At 38.2% G+C, this 27,187-nt stretch overlaps 1 protein-coding gene and 1 long non-coding RNA gene across 49 annotated transcripts in view; one reads left to right on the top strand and one right to left on the bottom strand.

Moving 5' to 3' along the window:
- PTK2 (protein tyrosine kinase 2) overlaps positions 1 to 27,187 on the bottom strand; it is a 357,319-nt gene that overhangs the window by 224,502 nt on the left and 105,630 nt on the right. For 34 of the 48 annotated variants that reach the window (XR_013397442.1, XR_013397443.1, XM_077944093.1 and 31 more), the window contains 2 exons: positions 21,537 to 21,763; positions 10,556 to 10,722 (listed from right to left, as the gene is read on the bottom strand). Coding sequence is in view for 46 of the 48 variants with exons in the window: in XM_077944093.1 (XP_077800219.1) it covers positions 10,556 to 10,722; positions 21,537 to 21,731 (362 nt within the window). In the remaining 2 variants the exon portion in view is untranslated. The remainder of the gene's footprint in view (positions 1 to 10,555; positions 10,723 to 21,536; positions 21,764 to 27,187) is intronic. The other 14 variants (XM_077944113.1, XM_077944105.1, XM_077944116.1 and 11 more) reach the window with 1 other exon arrangement.
- LOC144330870 (uncharacterized) lies at positions 4,574 to 9,960 on the top strand. Its single transcript, XR_013397460.1, has 2 exons — positions 4,574 to 8,409; positions 9,630 to 9,960. It is a non-coding gene; the product is annotated as an uncharacterized LOC144330870 (long non-coding RNA).

Here is a 27,187-nt window from a genome sequence, read left to right on the forward strand (position 1 = left end):
AAAATGTACACAAACACACTCACCCTCTTTATAATAAGAGAACATACCTTTTTTTCAGAAGGAATGAAAATATCAACTAAGTACTAAGGCACAAAGAATCATCTCAACATAGTTAAAAAAGAGTCAACACCATAAAATTGTTATTCTTCCTATAATGCAACAAAATAAATCCATAACCAATAATCTTTTGTTTTATAAGCACATATGGTAGAAACCTAAACAACACACTTAATCCACCCCTTGGTTTCTTCCTAAAATCTTGAAACAAATATCAAAACACTGATTGATAATAAAACACTATCTAACAAAGTTGTGAGACACAGACAAAACTAAAATGACCATTTATAGTAAAATACATTTACTGGTAAACATGAATGAACGAAAACAAGTGAGCTAAGTGTTCAATTTAGAAATAAGTGGTAAACAGAAATAATAAAATATAACCTTCATAATAGGAATATATTATAGAGTAAGAATTAACTTAGTAAAGCTGACACAAAGGCTTTGCAGAGAAGACATTAGAAGGCATCCGAGACAAAGGACACAGATGTTACAGACAAAATCCAGATGAGGGGAACCTGTAGGACAAGTAACACAGCTTCCTTCACAAACTGCAAGTAAAGGGGAGAACTGAATGAAGATGCTATAGACTACAAAAGACTGAAAAGACAAAGGGCACAACTAATTTGGATCCTAATTCAAATAATTTATCTTTAAAAATTTTGTCATGATATTTAATAAACAACTCAAACTTTGAATACTGATGGGATAGTTTATGAAATTAAGAATAATTTTTGGAGATTTTTAAACAATTTTTGGTTATATTTTAGAGCAGTAGTTCTGAACCTTGAGATTCTGCCCCCTTCCTGTTTCCCCTAGGAGACAACTGGCAGTAACTGGACATACTTTTGCTTATTACAACTAAAGAGGGTGGGGTGGTGGGCTCCTATCATTTAGTGGGTAGAAGCCATACAACATATATATACAAAAGCTCCCCACAACATAGAATTATCTGGCCAAAATTTTAATCCATGATTAAAATTTAAAAAACAACAAAGAAAAGCATGTTGTCATGTTATGGACAGACCATTTTGAAGTCTAAACTATTTCCATGAATTTATAACTTTGTCACCAAAAAGGAGTGGATGCACTGCTCATAAAAAATCTGAAAACAAAAATTTCTAACATTTCAAGATTTCTCCACTAAATAAAAAAATCTGATGTTAAAATATGAAAATATGTTTCAAAATCAATTATATTGAAAGGAATGATCATGGAATATGGAAATTCACTGACCAAATTTCAACAAGGGTTTACATAATTGGTGACTGGTAATGAAAAATCAGTATCATGATAAAGCACACACAGACAGTGGTATCCCTTCTATTTAATTATGCATATCTTTGTCAAGAATACTTTTTGCTATGACAACCATTAAAAGCAATAACAAAATAAATAAAACCTGAAATAAGACCTTTGAATCAGAAGTGGGGCATGGTGGCTCATGCCTGTAATCTCAGCACTTTAGGAGACAAAGGCAGGAGGAGTGCTTGAGCCCAGGAGTTTGAGATCAGCCTGGGCAACATAACAAGACCTTGTCTCTACTAAAAATAACATAACATAACATAACATAACATAACATAACATAACATAACATAACATAACATAACATAAATAACATAACATCAGCCGACCGTGATGGCATGTGCCTATGATCCCAGCTACTTAGGAGGCTGGGGTGGGAGGATGGCTTGAGCCAACGAGGTTAAGGCTGCAGTGAGTCATGATTGCACCACTGCACTCCAGGTTGGATGACAAAGACAGACCCTGTCTCCCCTCTCCTCTGCCAAAAAAAGACCTTTGAATTAGTGTAGTCAAAACTATAAACACTGATCCCAGTGGCTAAGGCAGAAAGACCATATGAGGCCAGGAGTTGGAGTCCAGCCTGGGCAACACAATGAGACTTGTCTGTACAAAAAAATTATTTTAAAAATTAGTTGAGTGTGATGGCAAACACCTCTAGTCCTAGGTAACTGGGAGGCTGAGGAAGGAGGACTACTTGAACCCAGGAATTCAAGGCTACAGCGAGCTATGATGGTACCACTGCACTCCAGCCTGTGTAACAGGGCAAGACCTTGTCTCAAAACAACTATTTAACCAAGACTTTCTTTAAAAAATAAACCATACTAGGCCGAGGGCAGTGGCTCACACCTATCATCCCAGCACTTTGGGAGGCCAAGGCGGGCAGATCACGAGGTCAGGAGATCAAGACCATCCTGGCCAACATGGTGAAACCCCATCTCTACTAAAATACAAAAAAATTAGCCAGGTGTGGTGGTGTGAGGCTGTAGTCCCAGCTACTCAGTGATGCTATCTCAGATCACTGCAACTTCCACCTCCCAGGTTCAAGTGATTCTCCTGCCTCAGCCCCTCTAAGTAGCTGGGATTACAGGCGTGCACCACCACGCCTGGCTAATTTTTGTGTTTTTGGTACTGATGGGGTTTCACCATGTTGGCCAGGCTGGTCTTGAACTCCTGGTCTCAAGTGATCCACCTGCCTCAGCCTTCCAAAGTGCTGGGATTACAGGTGTGAGCCACCGCGCGTGGCCCACTGCATGCTTTTAAATTTTCTACTTTTATATATATTTTACAGCCTACATTATACAATCAATATGTTGACCATAAGTAAATAAATAAAAAATTGATTAAAGATGAGAGACAACATAAGGCTGATAGGGAGACTTAACAATGTAAAACATGCAATATCTCCCCATGTTATCTCAAAATTTTAACTCAATTCCATTTGCAGTACTTTCGAGGAGGAGAGAACTCTTGGAGAAATAATAATTCACTAAAAACTAGGAACTTGGGGAAAGAAAAGAATTCAGAGAGGAGCCTTGCCATGATGCTACAAAGCCATGAGAAGATGAAAACAGAGAGGAAGGTAAGTGGGAGAGAAGAGAATCAGAAAACAGGAAGACACTGGAGGAGACAGAACAGGGGAAGAATTCAACTGTATAACCCAGGATTAAATTGTAATACTGGTGGGCAGGGCTTCCTCTTTCATTTTCTTATATATTGCTATGGCAACCCAGTACTGTACCAAATGCAGGCGGAAGGGAGGGAGAGCGAGCGAGTTAAGGTGAAGAATGTAAGATTTCAAAGGAAAGCAGGCATGCTGAATCAGTTGTTTTCAAAGGAAAGTATTCACCTTGGTATTGTCAGTATCTGGCACAGAAGCATTCAGTAAATGTTTAATAATAAATCAGTAAATTTGGTTTCTCAAATGCCAAAAAAGGCTTCTCTTAGATTTGGTCCTCAAATCCCTGAATTCGACATCTGAAAGGAATAGTGATATCCAATTAACTCAGTCAGAAGCCAAAGAGATCACTCTATGTAGGTGATTTCAGACAATCAATATAATTTAAATTATAATTCACTTAATTATTTGAGTGAAAAACTTTACAGTTTAAATCTGTTGGAAATCTCCCAAAGTTTCATATCTTTTACTGTATTATAAACTAGATCTGGTAGCATAATTTAAACAGTTTTGCCTGACTCAAGCTCTTAACAAATACTACCTACTTAACTAGGCTCTCCCAGCATCCCAGAAATAGGTAAGCTCCCACCTGCCCCTGGACTGACTGGGAAAGCGCTGGGGACAGGCTGGGGCACACATGCACACTTCAGGAGTGATTTTCAAACGCAGCCTCAGACCCTAATGGTCAACACAAGTTCCCCTGGAGCCTGTGTGGGGATTGGGAAGAGCTGGCGGCTACCCCAGCCACGGCTCTGGGCCTTCCAGTGACTTCTGAAGGAATTTACCATTCCCTTATTTATATGTTCTATGTGGTCTTAACCAACATGTGTTCCCAACAATCTCGTTAGGTGTTTTCACTTTTACTTTATAAAAAGTGTGTCATGCTGTACGTCATATTCCAGGACTTTTTTAAATTGAGGTAAAACTCACATAAAATATTAACCATTTTAAGATGTGAAAGAAAATCAGTGGTATTTAGCGTACTCACAAAGTTGTGCTAGGACTTATTTTGTCACATGATGTTATACAGCTAAGCTTCATTCATATTGTTACTCGTACCTGTAGTTCATTAATTTTGACTTGTGTGACATTCTACTACCATGTGAATAATCCCCAAGTGACTTAACTGTCACTGCTTATGCCATGAACATTATTGCAGTTGTAGCCTAGTATAGAAAGTAGAGCTAGAGTCTCTGAAAGAACTTGAAGGAGAACTGCAGGATGGTTGGGCATGTAATCACTTGACATTCAAGAGGATGCCAAGCTGGATTCCCAGGTGGTTTCACCAATTTATTAAAACATTCTCCCTAGCAGTGCAGGTGAAAGACTGTCAGGTCCACAGCCTCTCCAGCTATAGAGAGTGTCAGACAGTTGACTTCTCGCCAACTGGAGGCAGAGTTTCACTGAGCTATTGATTTGAATTTCCCTGATCAATAATGAAGCTGACAGTGCCTTCTATGTTAACTGGCCAAACTTATTTTTTCTTTTATGAAAATACCTTCATGTCTCTTGCCTATCTATTATTGAGGTGTCTGTTTGTTTTTGTTTTTTTTTTTTGTTTGTTTGTTTGTTTTTGGAGATGGAGTCTTGCTCTGTCGCCCAGGCTGGAGTGCAGCGGCACGATCTTGGCTCACTGCAAGCTCTGCCTCCCAGGTTCAAGCAATTCTCCTGCCTCAGCTTCCCCAGTAGCTGGGATTACAGGCGTCTGCCATGATGCCCAGTAATTTTTGTATTTTTAGTAGAGACGGGGTTTCACCCTGTTAGTCAGGCTGATCTCGAACTCTTGACCTCAGGTGATTCACCCATCTTGGCCTCCCAAAGTGCTGGGATAACAGGCATGAGCCACAGGGCCCCGTCAGCAATTTTTTATTGATCAGAACTCTTTAACACCACCCTTTGTTGACTGCATGTGTTACAAATACCTTCTCCCACTTTGCAACTTGTTCTTGTACTTTGAAAATGTATCTTTTGCAGAATGTCTTAATCTTAGTACAGTAAAATTTGCCATTCTTTCTTTTTATAGTGAACATTTTGGAGCTCTTAAGAAAATCTTCCTAACCCAGGGCCAGAGACACATTCAATTACACTTCCCACAAAACATGTTTTTTTAAAGTTTTGCATGTGATGTTTGTACATCTCATAGATTTGTGTATTGAGGTAGGATCCAATTTTGTTGTTCTTCTTCCTACATGGATAGCCATTTATCAATCCAGCCCTTCCTTTCAACCAGTAACATGTCATGACAGAGCTCTCTAAGGTCATCCTGCCTGAGACAGTTATGACCAAATATGTGTGCAGCAAGCTAGTTTACCAAGCTGTTTAAAGAGTGAAGACCAAGTGAACAAGTCTATATTTCAGGTTTATTCAACAGTATGAATAGAATCTACAGCAGATAGCACAAAAGAAGAAGCTATGTCCAAAAATGTCATGGAAATCAAAATTTATACCCCATTATATTGCTGAGTCCTGGAACTTTCATTTGACTGTTGAGATCTTACTCCTCAGAAATAAAGCCAGAACTGCAGCTGCCTTCACATACCCACCTATGAACTTAGATGTCTGCAGGTGACAGAAAAAAAATTTGTCATGTTCAGCTTCTTGTACTTACGTATCTAATACAGGAGTAGAGAAGAAACAGCTAAGTGTTTGGATTCAATTTCTACTATACCACCCATTTAAGCCATATATCTCCAGGAAAAGTTATTAAGCCTTTCCAAACTAAGGCTTTCTCACAAGTAAAATGGCAAAAAGAGAGTACCTACATAAGACTATCATAACAGAAATTAATTCTGATGTACTACATCAAATGTCTGACACACAGTAAACAACATGTGTTAATATGGTAATACTGTTATTAACTTACGCTAATATTGTTTGGTTCCTAGTTGAAAACAAGTTTCTATACCATCACATTACTTTGCGTCTGGGCTTCTTTTACACATGCATTATCAGTATATTATTTATTCAGTTTTTATTCAAATATTGTTTATTGGGTGCCTATAGTATACCAGACATGACTAGAACCAGGAATAGAGGAGTGAAGAAAACAAAGTCCCTGAGAAAGAAAGATAGACAACACATATATAATATCAGTCTTCAGAAGTCTGTAAAAAATTAACACACTATATGAGCTGATGAAAAATCACAAGGAGCTTCAGGTAGGCAGTGGGCTCTTTAGGTAGCCAGTAGGAGACCACAGGGAAGCAGTGACATTCAGGCACATTCCTGGAATGAGGAGGTCCAAGCCATGCCTGGAAAAGGCAGAACATACTCAGCAGAGTCACATCAAGTTCAAAGGCCCCAATAAGAAATCCAGGGGGCTAGAGTTGAATACGTGAAAAGTTGTAAAAGATAAAGGAAAAAAGGGAGGTGAGACAAAGAAAGCCTTAATTAAGATGAAGGGCTATATTATTCAACAACTAAAAAGTCTGGCAATAGAGAAGAAACCATCACATCAGATCCCAACTTGAGTATTTATGGAAAGAACTCTAAAATATATTAAAGAATTTAATGGAAGGAAAACTGAAATAAAAGGGACCAATGTCACCAGAGTGGAGGAGGAAGAGGAAGAGCAGAAGGAGATAAGGACTGTGAGGTCATCAGAAACCCCAGAGTATGCTCTGAGTGTGATGAGAAACTACTGGAAGTTTCTGAGCCCAAATGATTTACAAATAGAATTGGATGGCTTACATTCTAAAAAATACATCAGCAAATCCCATCAGCTCCCACCTTAAAAACACAACCCTGTACAACTGTTTCTCACCACTTCTATTATTATTCCCCTACTGCACCATCTTTTAGGATTTTTGCCTGAGTTATTGCACTAATTTATCAGTTTCCCACCTCCATCCAATCAAATGTATGATATAATGCCCAAGGCAGGTGTAGGGAGAACAAAAGAGAAGAAAAGAGGTTACTGGAGCACCCCAACATTTAAAAGCCAAACAGTTCAGAAAGACTATGAATGGTCAATGAAGGAAAACCAAAGCAGTTTGGTATCCAGGAAGCTAAGTGAGGAATATTTATTAAATTTTTGGTGATAATAGCTTGTATTGTAATTGCCTTCTACATGCCTAATGATGCTTTAAAAGATGTTTACAATTTTTTTCACATGATATTAACAGGGTATAATCCTTTTCCCCCTGGTTACTATTTGTCTGATATACTTTGTTCCCTTTCTGCTTATATTTTATGTGTGAGTTCTTCAAATTCAGTTACTATTTTATTTCATGGAGCCAATGCATATTTAGATCTACCCAATTTTTTCCATCTCGCATCCGAGACCCTCCCCTTCAGAGATGACTTTCGTTTTTCCTAAAGTGTTTTTGTCAGAGGTTCCTTTGGTGGCAAATCCTCTGAGGAAAATGTCTGTATCTCACCCTGTTCTTGAATGGCAATTTAACTGGGCAAACAAATACAGGTTGCCAGCTACTTTCCCCACCACTTTGAACATATTATCCCACTATTTTCTTGGCATCTATTATTGTTGTTGAAAAGTCTGAATTTTTCTCTGGGTGTCATCCTGTTGTGTTCTCTGGTACAACAATATTTTACTATTAATACAATCTGCCAAAGCATCAGTTTAGTTTTATTGACTCTGTTTGGGATTTTATGTTAATCCTGTATTTGAAGGCTCATGTCATTCATTGATTATAAAATATTCTCAACCATTATCTCTTAGGATTATCTCCTCTCTTCCCCATTCTTTTTTATTCTTCTTGAGTTTCTATTAGGAATGGGTTGACCTTCTTACTCTTTATGTTACATCAACTTACATTCACATTTTCCATCTTTTCATCTCTGTGGTATGTTCTGGGAAATTTTTTGTCTTGTTTACTAATTTTTCAGCTATGTTTAATCTGCTATTTTATCTATCCTATGATTTCTGGAACTTCTATTTGGACTATCCAAATTCTCTTGGTTATTTTTGATAGTCTCCTGCTCCTTACTGACACTTAAATTCCTCCCCTTTGAAATATACAGAACCATCAGTATTAACCCTCATAACTCTTGAAAATACCTCATCAGTTTATCTGTCACATTTTCTTCTGTCATCATCTCTACCTACTATGCATGTAACTTTCACTAATTTTTTTTTTTTTTTTTGAGACGGAGTTTTACTCTGTCATCCAGACTGGAGTGCAATGGCATGATCTCAGCTCGCTGCAACCTCCACCTCCCAGGTTCAAGTGATTCTCCTGCCTCAGCCTCCAATGTAGCTGGGATTACAGGCACCCATCACCATCGCTGGCTAATCTGTGTATTTTTAGTAGAGACAGGGTTTCACCCATGTTGGCCAGGCTGGTCTTGAACTCCTGAACTCAAGTGATTTGCCTGCCTCGGCCTTTCAAAGTGCTGGGATTGCAGATGTGAGCCACCATGCCCGGCCAACTTTCACTAATCTTAAAAGCCTAGCTACATTTTCAGAGTGTTTAAGACAACATTTTTCCTATATTGAGATAGGCAATCTAATTTTAAAAACCTGTACTATGAATCCAGACAGCTAAATTCAAATCAAAAGCTGTGTCACAAACTACGTAACTAAAAGTTTATCAATTTTGTTTTCATGTGTAAAATAAGAACAACGATAGTCTCTAACTCATAGGGTTTGGGAACAGTAAAATGAAATGTATATTTAAGTTTTCTGGTGTAAGAAGCAGACAGATGGCAGAGTCCCTGGCTCAGCCACTCATGATGACAAGGCATCAATGTCATCATCATCATTAGTATTATTATGAGGAGCGATATCTTGATCATCCTTTAATCTAGTAGGGTCAATCTATGAGAACTTCTATATAACCCCATCTAAATTTTTCTTCCTTTTGAGGATTCAAGACCCAGTCAGTAAAGCAGTGCCTATTCAATTTTACTTGAAACAAAGTAAATAAATTGGCTTAAAAGAACAACAACAATCTACTAAGAGATTTAGATTCAATGGCCATTTTATTGAGCACTAAGGACTTCATTATGACAAAGTCGGCATCTGACATGTCCATATAAACCAAGATAATATAATTGTGTTAAATAAGTACCTTGACACAGGAGGATCACCTTAGTAAAGGAGTTCAAGACCAGCCCAAGCAACACAGCAAGATGCCCATCTCAAAAAACAAAACAAAACAAAAACCCTGCAGGTATTTTAATCTAACTTTTACATATCCTTTGTTTTGGAATGCTTACTTGCTTAAACAGACTAAATAGCTGGAGGTCAAATCTTCTCTAGCCATTGATGTGAACCAACCAAACTATATTCTCAAGGAGTATTTTGTTAACTCGGTACCAGCTATCTGACAAATTTGAAAATACAACTGTATTTCTTTGATGAACTCTGTAACTGGGGTAGGGTGTTATTCAACATAAGATTTATTCAGGCTGGGCATGGTGGCTCACACCTGTAATCCCAACACTTCGGGAGGCCAAGGTGGGCAGACTGTTTGAGCCCAGGAGTTTGAGACCTGTCTGGGCAACATGCTGAAACCCCATCTCTGCAAAAAATGCGAAAATTAGCTGGGCGTAGTGGTGTGTGCCTACAGTCCCACCTACCCAAGAAGCTGAAGTGGGAGAATCGCTTGAGCCCAAGAGGCTGCAGTGAGCCATGTTCATGTCACCGTACTGCAGACTGGGTGACAGGGCGAGACTCTGTCTCAAAAAACAAAAATTATTCACCTAAACATGCTTTTTCTTTTAAAATGTCTACCCTAATTAATCTAGATCCTTCAAAGTTACTGACCCTTTGAATGCACTCTTCAATCTACAATTGTCTTTATTTCTGTAGCATTACCTATAAAAATTAGAGCCCTAGTAAAAGAAGCCCATTTTTACAAGTTACACCTCTCTCAAATGTATTTTAGATGTACAATTTCCTACTAACAACTTGAGTTGCTTAATAGTAAAAAAAAAAAAAAAAAAAAAAAAAAAAAAAATTATTAGGGAGAACCAGAAAAAGAACAATTATAGGGAATTCTTTTAATTTGCCCTGAAATAATTTTATTTTCCTTAACATTTCAACAGGAGTCACTAAGACATTACTTCCTAATTTTAACATTGCATGTGAATATCAAATATACACTTACTCTTTGTAGGAGTGCTCTAGATTACACGGCATAGTGAAACAAGCTATGTAGCCCATTAATAAGGTATTTAGGTGTGATAGCAACTCCTGCTCCATAAAAGGATGACAAGGGATGAAAACATAAATATATATATATATATAGGATTTGAGTTTTACTGGGAGCAAAGGTTGAAACAAAGTAGCACTGTGAGAAATCAGCTAGCAAAAGACCATCACAGAAGCCTGAAATCGGATGGCTCAAAGTATAGTTAATAATATCCAAAAGCTAGACTAGAGGTCTAGAAGAGATCACTGGTTAATAATTACTAACCAATTTTATTTATACCAGAGATGTAATGACAAGCAGTGTGGAAATTAAACATATACATTTGTTATCTTGTGCATGTTTTTAAAAAGCAAAAGAAATCAAGTGTGCATCACACCAAAGCAGGTTTGTATCTTACTTCCACTCCTCTGGTGGGTGGGCAAGCTCATACTTCTCCCTCACACTGGAGACGCCCATATCCACGTGAAGCCAGTGAACCTCCTCTGACCGCAGGTGACTGAGGCGGAATCCATAGCAGGCCACATGCTTTACTTTGTGACTGTCCACTATCTTCTGAATGATGCCCTAAAACATACCCCCCACAAGAATGACTGTTATAAACTGAAAAAAAAAAAAAAAAAAAAAACAAACTATATGCTAAAAAGTAATGCAATATTCATTTCTTTTAGTCAATTATCAGAAATCTTTGGTATGAGAATATCAAGTTAAATGACTTAGGAATCTTTGTTTCTGAAATAGTATTTTCAAGAACAAGGAGAAGTTTTAGAAAAGAAAACATAAAGAGATTATCTCCTTTCGTCATTAATAAGGCATGTAAACTTAAAAATACATTTCTGCAATTCCACTATCATCATCCCCCAAACCTATCAAAGCACACCAGTTATCTTTCAGTTACTACTTTCTAAGGTCCAGACCCAAGGAAGGGGTTATACTTTCTAGAACAGGGAGATCATACTGTTCAAGACCAGGCTGCAACATTCATAATCATTTTTTTAAAAAACATACATTCAGGAACACACACTTAAGGCTATGTTTCTGGTGACACTGGAGATACATGAAAAGTTCTTTGAATTAGGGCTTAATCAGTTTATTACTTGCTCTTTAAAAATATTCCCAAATCTAATGCTTCTAACATGTGTTCCCTTGAGTTCAGAGGAGAAGGTCACCTTTGAATGAGGTCATCAGGGAATGTTCCTTAGAGATGGTGAAATTTCTCCTGGAGCAATGGACAGGTTAAGTGTTAGAACTGACTCTTGCCCTGTACCTACCTAGGTATGAGGGCCATGGGAGAATATGTTGTTAAGTGGGCAGCATGTATAGAAGACTCATTTGGGAACATGACAGAACCATCTGCTGCCCTTTACATGAGGGTATGCAAATCACAACCAACTGTGACCTCAATCTTTTAGGTGATAAGACAAGTATTTTTTTAAATGATGCTGATATTAAAATGAAAATGTCCATGAAAGAAAATAATCACTAGTTTTTAGAATTGCAATTAATTGAAGTTATAATAAAACTTGTAAGACATACATAAAAGTTCCTGCACTCACCAAGTATTGCTTTATTACAGCACAATGCTGCTGATCATAATAAAGGATATTATCCCCAGTCTTCTCCATAATCTAAGACAAATCGTAACATGTACCATATACAAAAACTGTCCAAAACCCAGTATATGCACACCGGGGACGTGTGCTGCTGTGCTGGGCTCCCGATACTGGCACCTGGTATGTGGCAGACCTCCCAGGGCACTGAGTGAATGAAGTGGTAGAGTCAATCTCTCTTTCAGACAACTCAATCCCAGGTACAAAGTTGTTTATCAAGCACAGGAAGTGGCAGAGAGAGGGACAAAGGAAGGGAGTAAACATGGTATCAAGAGAGAAAGCATGAACAACAGACCAGGCTGGAAGAGTCAAAGACAGGTTCATAAAGATGATTAATTCTCATCAGGACAGGAAGGATGCTTACAGCCTACATACTCCTATGTGGAACTGACAGAAGCATAAAATGTTCTTCCTGGCTTTTTGATCCAAGGCCCAGAATTCATGACAGGGCCACTGTAAATGATAGTACCCTACCTACACAAGGATGTCCAGCCGAGGGCAGAGAGTCCACATTCTAGTCTTTAAACCTTGTACTCTGGGGTGGGGAACTTGCCTAGAGAAAGGAGCACCTTTTAACAATTCTCTCAGAAGTGACTTCTGCAGCTTCTTGACAACACACAAATCCCTGAACTATAAAGGATGGAAGCTAGCACCTCTGCGAAATTCCCACAAAAGCTCCTGGTTCCCTGTCCAGCTCTGCCAGGTCAACACCTAGTACACACCAACACTAGTTACCCTTGGTAAAGCACAGGTCAGTAAGTCTCCTTGCTCCACAACTCACTACTACTACCAATTCAAGAGGCAGCTCTCTCTTGTTAGAGCTGCGATCAATGTCTACACTGGTCTCTAGACATCTGCCTCAGGTCACTTGGTCTATCATTCCATAAACTGATGTTGAATATAAGGCAGTGAGGAACACAAATCATTTCTTATAATTGTCACCATTCACATCCTAAGAAAAAGCCCAGCTTCTCTGGTTGCCTTCTGTAGTGACCCCATGAAAAAGTCACTTCATCTCCTCTGAACTCACAGCACACATATAGGAGACCTGCAGCAAACCAGTCTCAAAGAGGCTTAGCCCAGAACCGTGGTATTTGTTAGGGAAAGGCAGGTTTCTGTCTTGGAGTTTTATGGAACAGAGAGAATCTTATTACATTCACTTGATCATGCTGCCTGAAGAGACAGAGTGACTTCAAGTGTGGATTTGAGTAACACTGCCTTTGCATACAGTAGTACCTCATGAGTAAACCAGCTTTCAATTTTCACTCTCCATGGAATAGTGAAAAGCAATAAACACAGAGATATTACCTTCTGTTTCATTTTTTGCTTTCTCATTATGCATCCATATTGCACTCTGTACTACTGCTCATTCTCTAGCACGCTTATAAATTTCTCTGGGTAACGGCAAACATTACAAATATACAAAGTGCTTAAATATGTGGTGCTAAATGTATATACTCAGTAACTTAAGTAATTTTGAGAACTAAATATCTGGTCTGGATAACTCAACAAATAATTCTGAAAACTATGTATTTAGTGAGGAATGTATACTCAACCAACTCTACAGCGCTGCCATATGGAAGTGCCCCATTTTCACATCACACACGCATACATTTAGAATAAAAATGACTGTCTCTAAAAAGATAATAGGACACGGGTGTTTAAAATGCCACTAAAGGTACCAGAATTAAATTTAAATTTCTCATTGTGGCTTTGAAGACACATCTATATGGTCCTATGAAATACAAAACAACAGTTGGCTACTCTGAAACCTGTCTCTCATATCCCAAGTGTCAAAAATACACAACTTTTCTGATTAAATTCTCATATAGACATTCATGGTAAAAGGATTCTTTTTAAGGTTAAAATAAAAGAAGCCAGTGTTTACATCATGCCTGTATCTTATCAGAAACATAACATTAAATGTGCAAGGTCATTTTACTACTGATGAATAAAGATTTCCTTGTTCTGAGGGAGAAAGGAAGGTGTAAATGAAAATACTGCTATGAACATTCTTCTAGCTGTCATCAAAAGTATTTATGACCACTGCATAGAAACAGGCAAAATTTCCTTTAACTGAAACATTTTGATAAGTACAACCAAACTTCCTGCCCATCAACAAAACTATACCAATTATACTTGATGCATAATGTTACAAAGTATCATTTATCTCACATTAATAATGAGTAAAATTAATCTTAGGATGATCAATTTGATGACCAAAAAAACTCCCACAGGTATTTTACTGTTGTTATGATGGTTTAATTTCCCTGATTATTCACTAGTGAGATGAGGCCATAGTTTTGTTCATTTCTGAAAGTTTTTATTATTTTGCTTGGTTCCATTTAGCCACTTACCTTTGAGATAGTACTTTCAAACAAATGACCTTCACCACTGTTCGAAATAGGTTACATGACTCTTTCCTCCATGTTCATTCTTTCATGAATGTTCATTCATTTATTCATGAACACCTGAAGTGCCCACTACATGCATGATGCTAGTGACACAATAACGGTTAAGATGCAATCCTGACCCTCAGATGTCTTAGAGTCTCACAGGACAAAGACATGACAATGAATATGTGCAAATGAATATTAAGTGGTTTGTGGGGAAAAGGGGACAAAAAGGGATATTTTATATTTTTAGCTATAGCCTCACACTTAATTTTCAGATTTATTACTAGAAGAGATATTTGAAGCAACACACATTGATGACACTGTTCATCTCCTTACTGCTTCCTAAGAATTACCAAATATAATCATCATTACTGATTCTTCCATAGTATAGTGTTTCTTTTTCTCATTGTGTTTCTCTTTCAGATACTCTTCAGCTTTAGAAAACCAAGGGATTCCTATCATTCTTCTTGGAGGCTTTCATCACTGGGTTATCAAAAAACAAGATCCAGAAATTCAAATCCTGTTCTCCAACACCTAGTACATTTCCTCCTCTTGGTCCAGTACTAAACTAGGAGTCCTTCTAAAAGTCTTCTAAGACAAAGAATGCACTTTTTTATCTTGATGGTCCACGGTCACTGTATTAGTTCCCTATTACCTCCGTAATAAATCACCACAAATTTGGGGGCTTAAAACACAACAAGTGCATTACCTTTTAGTTTTGTAAATCACAAGCACGAAATGGGTCTCACTGGCCTAAAATAAGGATGTCAGCAGGGACGTGCTGTTTTCTGGAGGCTCTTAGCTTGCCTTTTCCAGCTTCTACAGGGCACCTGCACTCCTTGGCTCATGGTCTTCTCCTTCCATCAATGTTGCATCTGATCCTTCTTTCATATTCACCTCCCACTGACCACAGTAATAAAAGGCCCACTGCAGTGAAGGACTCATCATCTCCCCACCTTCAGGTCTGTAGCCTTAATCACGCCTACAAAGTACCTCTGGCCACGTAAGAGGACATCTGCACAGGTTCTGGGGATTAGGATGCAGGCATCTTTAGGAGCCAACATTCTACCTATGGGAAATCACTACCTCAATCACTATATCTAAGGATTTTGAAATCAAAATGTTTCTCTTTCTCATGCTCTATTAGCTTAGGTTCTTCTCCTTAACACAGCTTTTATGCTTTTTCTTAAAGCTTTCCTTTCTAGCTTTCTTCCTAGATGATACTTTCCATCCTGTAAAGGAAGAGTTTAATTTTCTAAGACCTTCATAGTCCTTTCTAGAATCAAAACTATTTGAATTCATAATAATCAATGTTTAACTGATTTTTATTAATAATCAATTAATTGTTTTTAAATGTTTTTAAATACACATTCACTGCTCCTCTATCAGAGAGAACAGCTTACACTTCTAAACATGAAGTGTGCAGTGACGACACCTAACAATAAACACTGAAGACCACTGGACTGCTCTGAAAAGTCCTCCAGGCACCTCCCTACGGCCGAACTCAGGGAAAATTCCCTGAAGAATTCCCTTCCCCTACAGATACCAGTTGTTTATAGCACAGTTTGTTCTTGCAGAATCCCAAATCACTGAAAATTTTCCCATTACCATCAGAATGATGATTTTAAATTGAACACAATGTTACTTCCCATTGCTAGTCTTCTCACTACCAGCTTGGTAACAGTAATTAGTATTAATCCAACCCAACACACCTATATTTTAGCAAACTACATGAACTGATTTTTTTCCATTTACAATTATTACAGATTCAGATTTACCAACCATTCCCTACTAGCTCATGAGTAGTACTGAAACCTGTGGCTATGCTATATATTTAGAAAAATTCGATGTACCAATCAGAAAAGTTTTAAGGGGTTTTGAATGTGATAAGAATACTGTCCAAGAACTCAATGGTGGTACAATCTTAAGCACCATCATATGGTATTTGCCCAATACTTGCCTGGTGTATGGGCATAAAATTATTTGTTCTCATCCCTGTAATGTCTTTTTAAAAAGTAAGCTAGGTACAAAGATTTGATAGAGATATCAGTAAAGTGGGGTTTCGCTTTGAATAGGCATAATCTTTGGCTATTAAATCAATATATTTGTGGTTGTCAATTAAGGCTTTCTACTTCTGCGGCCAATTCTCCTAACATATTTCTGTCAGAAATATTCCATTTCGCCTTGGATGCCATATAGTCATTCAACAAAAGTACCTATACCTACTGAGCACTTGGTGTTTGCCTGCTAGACATTGTTGAAGACGTTGGCAATAATACCATGAAGTACAAAGATCCCTGATGTCACAGAACTTGAGAAGTTGGGGAAGAAAACAGCTAATAAATGAGCAAACAAATCAAGTACAAGACAATGTCAATAATAATGATCTGAAGAAAATAAAACAATGACAGAAGAACAGAAATGGTGAGCCATAAAGGAGCATTCTTAGACTGGGATGTCCCTGGAGGCAGAATTAGTAAGGGCAGAGTGAGAACAAGCAAGCAGCCAGATCCTGTAGGTCCTTGTAGGCCACAAAAGGAATCTGGCTTTTAGTCTGGAAGAAATGGGGAGCTCTTGGGGGGTTTTAAGCAAATCACTGATTCAGTGATTGGCATGTTAGACAAACAGAAAACAAAGAAAAAGTGAGTGACTACGACAGAAGATGACAGGGCACGATGGGATGGGGTAGAGGAGATGGGTGAGACTCTCGAAGGATCATGTTGACTAAATGACACCAGGTTCTGAGTGGAGGAGTGAAGTACTCCGGCTTTTATCTCTCCAGGATCATTCTGGCTGCTGGGTTATCAACAGACTAAGGAGAGCAAGTAGGGAAACAAGATGTCAGTTAGGATACCATGCCATAATGTATGGAAGAGACATTTTAAGGCAGCTACTGGAGAGGAGCTCAAAGAAAGGGGTAGCAGTGGAGGCGATATGAAATGGGTAGGTTCTGGATATATTTGTGAAGATAATGTGGACAGGATTAGCTAATGTATTGGATATGGCTTGAGAGCAAAAGAGGAATAAAGGATGATTGCAAATGGATCTAAGTGACTAAAAGATGAGGTAACCCTTTGACAGGAGCACTGGGTGGTTATTTTGTAGCAAGAAGTTTAAAGACAGAGAAGTGAGGTACAAATGCTGGGGAAAGGGAAGACATAGAAATGTGTGGACTTATTCAAGTGCTGCAGTTCATGAAAGTGGAGGAGGTTTGAAATGGTTGTCTAGGAGAGAACAAGATGGAGGGATACAGCTTGACAGCTGGGTAGCACTAAGGTTGCAAATCTAGAATGAGACCAATCACAGGATGGCGACAGATGGAGAATAGGCAGAAAGTTGGATTAAATCATGGTGGTAGATTCAAGAGACTACGGGGACATTAAGAGAGGTACAAGACAGCATACAAGGCAGCAAGTATGACAATGGACCACTGTCTCTTGCATCCTGTTACAGTATCTTCTTCTGGGCTCACTTTTTTCCATGCAGAATTATATCATCTAATTGTTTCAAAGACAGCCCATGCTATTAGCTTTCTATGTCACTACTTCTCTGCAGATACCTTCATTTCACATTATCTTGATTCACAGTTTATCAGATATAGACTTCTAAGGTACACGTTATTTTCCCTGAGTCCTTTGAAGATACTGTTCCAATATCTTCTTGCATCCAGCACTGCTGATGAAAAGTCTGGTGTAAATGTCATTCTTTCTCCTAAATAGGCGATTTCTCCAGTAGAATTTGGAATTTTATGTCATTATTTTTCTGAATTATCACTGCCATGTTTCTAGATGACTGGTCTTATTCAACACTGTATAGCCTGGGTTTCTCTTGGCTGTTCTAGATTGACCCCACGCTTATCTCTAGGGCTGCCCGAAGCACGGTACTGACACTTGGCCAAAGCTATGGCCAAGATAAGTGATGTTTGTGATCATGGGATCCTGAGCTGTTTAAGGGGCAGAATATACCAGCTTGTCAGTGCGATTTTGTAATAATAACTGGACTGACAAGGTGCATCTGATTTTGGCAGCGCCTGGGGAGGTCCACAGGTTGAGCTTGGCTATGTAGATGGAGATGCTTGTGTGACCCTCTCACAGATCCCTACCACTTCCTCATACCAAGGTGCTTTACACATAAGCCAGTAATGGTTTCACATCTACAGAAAAATCATGTCCAAGGCCAAGAAGCCTGGACCCAAGATCTCCAGATCACTTCAATGAGTATCATTTTACTACTGTCGCTGTAATGGACATTGCCTATAAACAGTGAAATCTTGTGAATCTTTTCAACAACCAAACATTAATTAACATACAATTAGCACACACAACTGTAAAAGCACTAATACTTATTAAGTGAAGCACGAGAAAGCCTCTACAATGAAATGTTACAAAAATCCATTCTTGGTGAAAACAAATCTTTAAACTCCTCAAAAGGTTTTAGTTTTTCTGATCCAAGCAGTCTTTCTGAGAATTTGCTTTCTATAGAGCTCAACTATCCAGCAGAAATATAATGCAAGCCACATAAGTAATTTTAAAATGTCTAGTAGCCACAGTAAAAAATAAACAGGTGAATTCAATTTCAGTAATATAGTTAACCTACTATATCAAAAGTATTACCATTCAACATGTAATCATAACACATTGATGAGATATTTTATTCTGTTTTCTTACTCTTTGAAATGTGGTATATATTTTTATACTATAGCACATGTCAATTCAGACTAGCCACATTCAAGTGCTCAACAGCTGCACATGGCTACGATAATGGACAATGTAGCTATGAGTTTAAGACTGAATCGAATTATTCACTACCTGAATAACAAGAAGCTATATCATTTCAGAAAAGTTGTGTGGCATGCCCTTTGATGCTATTCAGTGGTCAGTTTCTTTCTGACAAGTAATTATACTTAGATTCTTTACTAATCTAATTCTTCAATCTAAATCCTACAATCCCCACTTCCTGTTCTAAGGTCATCAGGCCTTCAAATGCTGTCATGTTTCTTCCATTTTTCTCTTTCCTGACAATACTCTGTAACCACAATGTTCCTTTGTCTGATACCTCTTATGTTCTTCAGATGTGCAAATCCACTCATTAATTTACAATTACGATATTGCATTTTCAAATGTTATAGCATTAAAGCATTCAATGGAAGTGGGTTATGAATAACATCCAATCTTCCATTACAGTGACTCAGTATCATGAGAACCTCATGCTATCCCAGGAAAGGCTATGGTGAATTCAATGCCAACTGTGATTTTTCTGCCTCAATCTGAAAATCATTGACTGATGATTTGCCAATTACTGTGAAATAAAACACCTTGTTTGTGGTCACATACATTTGATCAGATTGATACTCACGAGTTTGATGAGTTCTGATAACTTACGCATTTGCATCTGATGTAAATTTTTCTTCACAATATGAATGTATGACTAGGAAGTTTTTAACACTGGCTACAGGCTGACATGCCTGCATTGACACTGGCTCTATGGTAGTAATCCCCTTACATGAAGAAAGTTTGATACTAAAACCATGGCACATTTGTTACACTCTTTCCTAGGTGAGTTTTCTGATGTAAGTCTTGAACATTTTTTCTAAATGTCTTGTCAAATTCATAATCTTCGAAAGGTTTGCCTCCTGTATGAATGCTCTGAAGTTTATTAGGGCTGATACAATGGTTTTATTGAAGAGTTTCCTCATTCATTGTATCTGAAATCTACAAAGACTAGAATATACACTAAAAGCCTTACATCAAGTTACATCAAGATTTCTTTCCAGTATGAATTATCTGAAAAACCTTACGGAAGGACCCTCATTTCAGGCCTTTCCACTAAATGACAGTGTTTATAAAGTTAAAAGTAAAACACAGAAGCAGAAAAAAACAGAAAAAGCAAAAAAGCTAACCAACTTCATAAAGAGTTTGTAAAAAAAGAGGCTATCATATTTTTAATAATCCATTTGAAATGGTTCGCTAATATTAAAATTTAGAGGTAACAAAAAATTATGTAAAATTTATAGATAAGACTTTAGCCTTAAATCCCTTTTCTTTTCTTTTCTTTTTTTTTTTTTTTTTTTTTTGAGACAGAGTCTCGCTTTGTTGCCCAGGCTAGAGTGCAGTGGCGCGATCTCAGCTCACTGCAACCTCTGCCTCCTGGGTTCAAGTGTTTCTCCTGTCTCAGCCTCCTGAGTAGTTGGGACTATAGGCATGTGCCACCACAACTGGCTAATTTTTGTATTTTTTGTAGAGATGGGGTTTCACCATGTTGGCCAGGCTGGTCTCGAACTCCTGACCTCAAGTGACCTGCCCACCTTGGCCTCCCAAAGTACTGGAATTACAGACATGGACCACTGTGCCCGACCTTTTAGCCTTAAATCTAAATTCTACCAATCCCTTTGCTTTGGTTAAAAATAATAAGGGCATGTAAGTTAGAGAGTAGTAAATTAATTAATTCAGCTACTGTAAAAAGAAAAAAGAAGAAAAAGAAAAAAGAAAGAAAGAAAATAAAAAAGACGTATCTAAACTTCCTTGTCACGGAAACTTCTACTCCTTAAAGATGAATAGAGACTAGGTGGAGAGGGGAAGAAAGAGGAGGTATTTAACACTTCACCTAAGCAAATACTGAACATTTAAATACTGAACTCAGCTTTCTGAAATCACAGTGCTACCTTCTCATTCCCCACTTTCAGGGAGATGTAGTTACCTTTGCCTAGCATGCTCTTCTCCCATAATTCTGTATCACTATCTTTACTCGCTTCCCAGACCCAAAGGCAATACTTTCCAGTACTAACTTCTACATTTAAAAGGTATTATTCCTCCCAGCTTCCACAACAGCTCCCGTGAGGCATTTCTGCCTGTACCATAGTCACATTCATGATGTCTCTCCCTCCACAGGCTCGAAGCTGTAAGATCAAGGACTTCACAGGGACCTTTCGCATCTTCAGAGCCTAGCACAGTGTCTGACACACAGCGTATGTTCAAGAGCTTTAAAAGAAATTATCCTATCTGAAATCATGCAAATACCTTCAAAATTACACTTTCTAGAAAAGTAGTTTGTTTCTTGAGTTATTAGAGGCTATTTTAGTTGCACTGTTTCCTAGTACTCACCCAAGAGTTAAAAAAAAGAAACCTACGAGGGAAAAACAAGTCAATGGCATTTTATGACTAAAATATGATTCAGTCACTATTTTTCTAAGAAACTTTACAACAATTAGAACTCTGGTCAGTCACATATTAACTAATAAATCTTAAAAATAACGTTTCTGTAATATGAAAAGTCCCTGATAAGTTAAATGAAAATTATTACACTATCTTTCTTCATACACGCCATTAAATTTTAACCTAAATAAACATTAAAGATGTCTCATGGAAAACGTACTTACCCTGACATCAGTAGCATCTCCATGCCTGATAATACTGGCCCAGGTGGTTGGCTCACTATTGCTTTCAAAATAATGAAAGACCTTTAATACTCGCTCCATCGCACCAGGAGAACGTTCCATACCAGTACCCAGGTGAGTCTTAGTACTCGAATTTGGTGTGTGATTCAAGTTGGGGTCAAGGTAAGCAGCTGCCATTATTTTGCTAGATGCTAGGTATCTGTCATATTCTGTTAAGAGAACAAAATAATTTTTGGTGTATAATACTTGAAATCTACCAATTACAATGTGATATGTTGATGTTTATACGAAATGTCCTATACTCTCTCAAGTTATATGCAGAAGGAGCCTGAGGAGAATAGAGACCTAACCCACTAAAATAATCGCTATCTCTCCCCACACCCAGAGTAGGACCTGATTTACAGAATAAATATTTGTTAAACAAATTATTAAAAGGCCAGGACTCCAATTTCAGCTGTGTCAAAAAGTATCTACAAACAATATAACACCCCCATCCCCACCCCTTTTATTATCATAGCCTTTATATTTGTTGGAAAATCTCATAGCAAAGCCAAATTTGTGAATTTGCTGCCTACTTTTGAAAACTTTTACCTAAGAGAAAAGTTCTTTCTTCGTATAATACAAATTCAATGAATGTCATTACATATACTACACACTGGTGATTAACAACACTATAATTAAAATAAGGTCCCTGGCTTAACCAACTCACTGTTAACAGGAGAATCAGACAGAGAGCAACTGAAAACAAAATGAAAAAAGCATGCACAATTACATTTTTTAAGTGTGATAAAGAGCTTCTATTTGAGTGTGAAGAAATAGCCTGCACAAGCCTGAACACCCACTGAGAAAAACGAAAATCCAGATTAAAAATCTTTTTAACCCAAACAATGTTTGAAGGGCTCAAGACGAAGACATTCTGAGGCAACCAAGACAATGAGTGACACAGATGAAGACGGGAAATGATACTTAACAACTGGCTGCTTTTTCCCACAGGGCATTTGCCAATTCTGAGCCCTTCAGAGCTTGAAGGGCCAGGAAAAGTCTACTAATGGGAGAGAAACCAGCAGAGCTTTTGGCAGCAAGAGATCAAATCTTGGATTCTGGTGAGAAGGAAGGGTGGAGACTGTGTCAAACACTCTGCGGGTTGTCTCCTGAAGACAGTTACTGAATCCTGAACCTGAGCTGAGAAGGAGCCTCTCAAAACAGTGAAAGCATTTAGAAAACAGGAGTAAGACCTCAGGAATAAACCAGAATAATATCAGGACATTCCCAGGCTTGCAATGAGAACAGCTGGGTGCAGAAGCAAAGGGAACTTTGTAAACCTGGAGTACAATACCTGCTCAGATCCATCATGGCAGGCCAGGTATGGCTGCTCATGCCTGTAATCCCAGCCCTTTGGAAGGCTGAGGCGGGAAGACTGCGTGAACCCAGGAGTTTGAGACCAGCCTGGGCAACATGACAAGACCTTGTCTCTACTAAAAAATACAAAAATTAGCTTGGGCATGGTAGTGTGTTCCTGTAGTCCCAGCTACTCAGGAGGCTAAGGTGGGAGGACAGCTTGAGCCCAGGAGGTTGAGGCTATAGTGAGCTCTGACTACATTGCTGCACGTCAGCCTGGACCACAGAGTAAGACTGTCTCAAAACAAACACACACACAAACACAAAACCACAGATCCAGCCAGGCACAGATGCTCATGCCTATAATCCCAACACTTTGGGAGGCTGAGGAAGGCAGACTGCTTGAGCTCAAAAGTTCAAGACCAACCTAGCCACCTTGGCAAAACCCCATCTCTACAAAAAAATACAATAAAGAGCCAGGAGTTGTGGCGCAAGCCTGGGTCCCAGCTACTTGGGAGGCTGAGGTGGGAGGATCACTTGAACCCAGTAGGGGAACGCTACAATGAGCCGAGATCGTGCCACTGCTCTCCAGCCTGGGGGACAGAGCCAGACCCTGTCAGCTCCCCACTATCTGCCCAGCAAAGAAAAGGGCCAACCCTCTGTTGGTATCAAACAAAGCACAAATAACATCTTTTCATCCAAATCACTTTCCAATTAGTTAAAAAAAAAAATGATATGACAGCACAGTAAAAGGAAAACCATAAACCAAGTCAAAAGATGCCAAAAACACAAAAGAAAAACACATGTACCATGTATCACAGAAATAAGCTAATACCCTATATATATACAGAAATTCTTTTAAAATGAGGGGAGAAATGATAGAAAAGAATGCAAAAGACAATCCAATTAATTAAAAAGATATACCAAGTGTAGGCAAGGATGTGAAGAAACTGGCACCTTCCTACATTGCTGGAAGAGTATAAAATGGTGCAACTGCTATGAAAATAGTTTGGCAGCTCCTCAAAAGGTTAAACACGGAGTTACCATGTGAACCTACCATTCCATTTCTAGGTAGACATACGCCCAAAAGAACTGAAAATGTATGTCCAAATAAAAACTCACGGCTGGGCATACTGGCTCATGCCTGTAATCCCAGCACTTTGGGAGACTCAGGCAGGTAGATTGCTTGAGCTCAGGAGTTCAAGACCAGCCTGGGCAACATGGCAAAACCCCATCTCTACAAAAACCACAAAAATTAACTGGGCATGGTGGCATGTGCCTGTAGTCCCAGCTACTTGGGAGGCCGAGGCTTGCTTGAGCCCAGGAGGTCGAGGCTGCAGTGAGCTGTAATCATGCCACTGCACTCCAGCTTAGGTGACAGAGAGAGACCCTGAGATAAAACAAAATGAAACACCCTCACATGTGAATGTTCACAGCAGCATTACCCACAACACTGAAAAGTGAAAATAACCCAAATATCCACATCTTTCACTGGATAAACAGATTAACAAAATGTGGTATACCCAACAATGAAATATTGTTCAGCAAAAAAAGAAATGAAGCACTGATACATGCTACAGCACGGAGCAACCTTGAGAACATTATACTACAAAGGAATCAGACATGAAAGATCACAAATTGTGATTCCACTTATATGAAGGAATACACAAATCTATAGAGAAGAAAGATTACCAGCTGCCAGTGGCTAGGGGTAGGGCAGAGTTGGGAATGACTGCTAATAGGTAAGGAGTTTCTTTTGGGGATGAGAGAAATGGTTTGAATTTTGATCATGGTGATGGTTGAATATACTAAAAAACACTCAATTGTACACTTTGAAGTTGTTAAAATGGTAAATTTTATGTTATGGGAATTTTACCTCTGTGAAAATACAAATACATAAACAACTGTCGATTTTTTAAAAAGGTCACAGCAGTACCCTGTCCGCTGGTAAGGATGCGGGGAAACAGGAACTCTCATACACTACTCATGGGAATGTGAATTTTCTATCATATGGATAAAGAGGAATTTGACAATAACAAAACTACATGTGCCTTCTGATCCAGCAATTCCACTTCTAGAAATTTATGAAAAGATACACTGTTACAAACTAAACATTTGTGTGCTCCCAAAATTAGTAAGTTGAGACCATACTCCCCAATGTGATGCTATTACAAGGTAGGGTCTTTTGGAGGCAATGTGGACTAGATGAGGTCATAATGGTGAGGCCCTCATGAATGGGATTAGTGTCCTTGTGAAAGTCCAAGAGCATGCTTCCTGTCTCTGCTCTCCAGAGATATGCCTGAGCATCTAAGTCCACAGTCTGAAACCCGAAAAAAAGGGCCCTCACCAGAACTCCACCATACTGTCACTCTTATCTAGGACTTCCAGCCTCTAGACCAGTGAGAAATAAGTTTCTGTTGTTTATAAGCCACCCAGTTTATGTATTTTGTTATAATCATCCCAAGTGAAGAGATATGTTTAACAACAACATGAAAATACATATGCATAAGGTTATTCACTGCAGCCTTGCAAAGTATTAGGGAACACCTAAATGCCCATTCATGGGAGACTAATGGAATAAACTATGGTACATTCCCATAATGGAGTACTATGAATCTGTTGGGGGCGGGGGGAAAGGAAAGAAGAGCCCTATAATTGACTAAGTATGATTTCCAGGATTTATTAAGTTAAAAACCCAAAGTGCAAATCACAGCCACAGCATACCTTTTGAATAAAATGGGGAAAATAGGAAAATACAAATGTGTCTGCTCATATGTGCAAAATAACTCCATAAAGTAGAAATGGGAGTCCAGTGAGATTGGTTACACATGGGAGAGGTGTGACCAAGATGGAAAGTGCAGGAATGGGGTGGCACTTCTGAGTATACATGAATACACCCTTATAACTTTTGGTACCCTATAGAAGATCTGAAGAGCACGATGAACAAATCTGATCTAACTGACACTATACCTAATAGGATAATACATAATCTTTGCAAGTACACAAGAAATATTTTCTAAAGTTGCCCATATGCTGAGTGAAAGAGCAAGATTCAATAAATATCAAGGGACTAAAATTATTCAAAGTATATTCTGTGTCTAGCATTAGGCTAGACAACAATTACAAAATAACTAGAAAATGTTCCATTGTCAGGAAATTAAGCAGTGTATTTCAAGTAACCCTTTAAGTCAAAAAGAGACTCAAAAGTATTTTGAATTAAATAATGCACTGAAAAGAAATATCAAAACTGTGAAAGTAGACAGAGCTATGCTTAGAGTAAAATCTATATGTTTGGCAGGACACAGGGAATCATGCCTGTAATCCCAGCACTTTTGGAGGCTGAGATGGGAGGACAGCTTGAGGCCAGAAGTTCAAGACCTGCCTGGGCAACACAGTGAGATCCCTACAAAATAATTTTAAAATTAGCTGGGCATGGTGGTGTGTGCCTATAGTCCCAGCTCCTTGGGAGGCTGAGGCAGGAGGACTGCTTAAGCCCCAGAGCTTAAGTTATGACTGTATCACTGCACTCCAGCCTGAGCAACAGAGCACAACCCTGTCTCCTTTAAAAAAAAAAAAAAAAATTACATATTTAAATTCATGTATTAGAAGTGATAGTTGAGTATCTCTAAGAATATACATCTGTGAAGGGAGGATGGTTAATTTACAGAAAAAGAGAATGCATAACATCTAGTATCTGGTAGCACAACTAGGGATTACAGCCAACAAAAATGTACATTTAAAAATAACTAAGAGTATAATTAGAATGTTTGTAACACCAAAAAAATGAGAAATGTTTGAGGTGATGGATACCCCATTTAGCCTGATGTGATTATGATGCACTGTATGCCTATATGAACACATCTCATGTACCCCATAAATTTATATATATACCCACTATGTACCAATGAAAATTTTTTAATTAAAAGAAGAATGCATATTTAAAAGGACAACTTAAAAGCAAAACAAAATCAAAAGTTACTCTTCTAAAAAACAAAACTGATACACCTCTCGAAAGACTGATCAAAGATAAAATGAGTCAGGAGAAACTAGCAACATCAATAATGGAGAAGATAATAAGAGGTAAGAGATAATGAGTAATACAATAAGGGATTATTAATAACTTTATGCCAATGAATTTGAAAATTTAGATAAGCACAATTCCTTGCAAAACACAACATAGCAAAATGAAACAATATAAAATGAAACTAGACTGTTCTATTTAAAATAGTCCATCTAAAATCCTCCCCACAAAGGAACATTTTAATTCTTTCAACAAATTAAGAAATGTTAATCTT

This window comes from Macaca mulatta, chromosome 8, assembly GCF_049350105.2.
Source record: "Macaca mulatta isolate MMU2019108-1 chromosome 8, T2T-MMU8v2.0, whole genome shotgun sequence".
NCBI lineage: Eukaryota > Metazoa > Chordata > Mammalia > Primates > Cercopithecidae > Macaca > Macaca mulatta.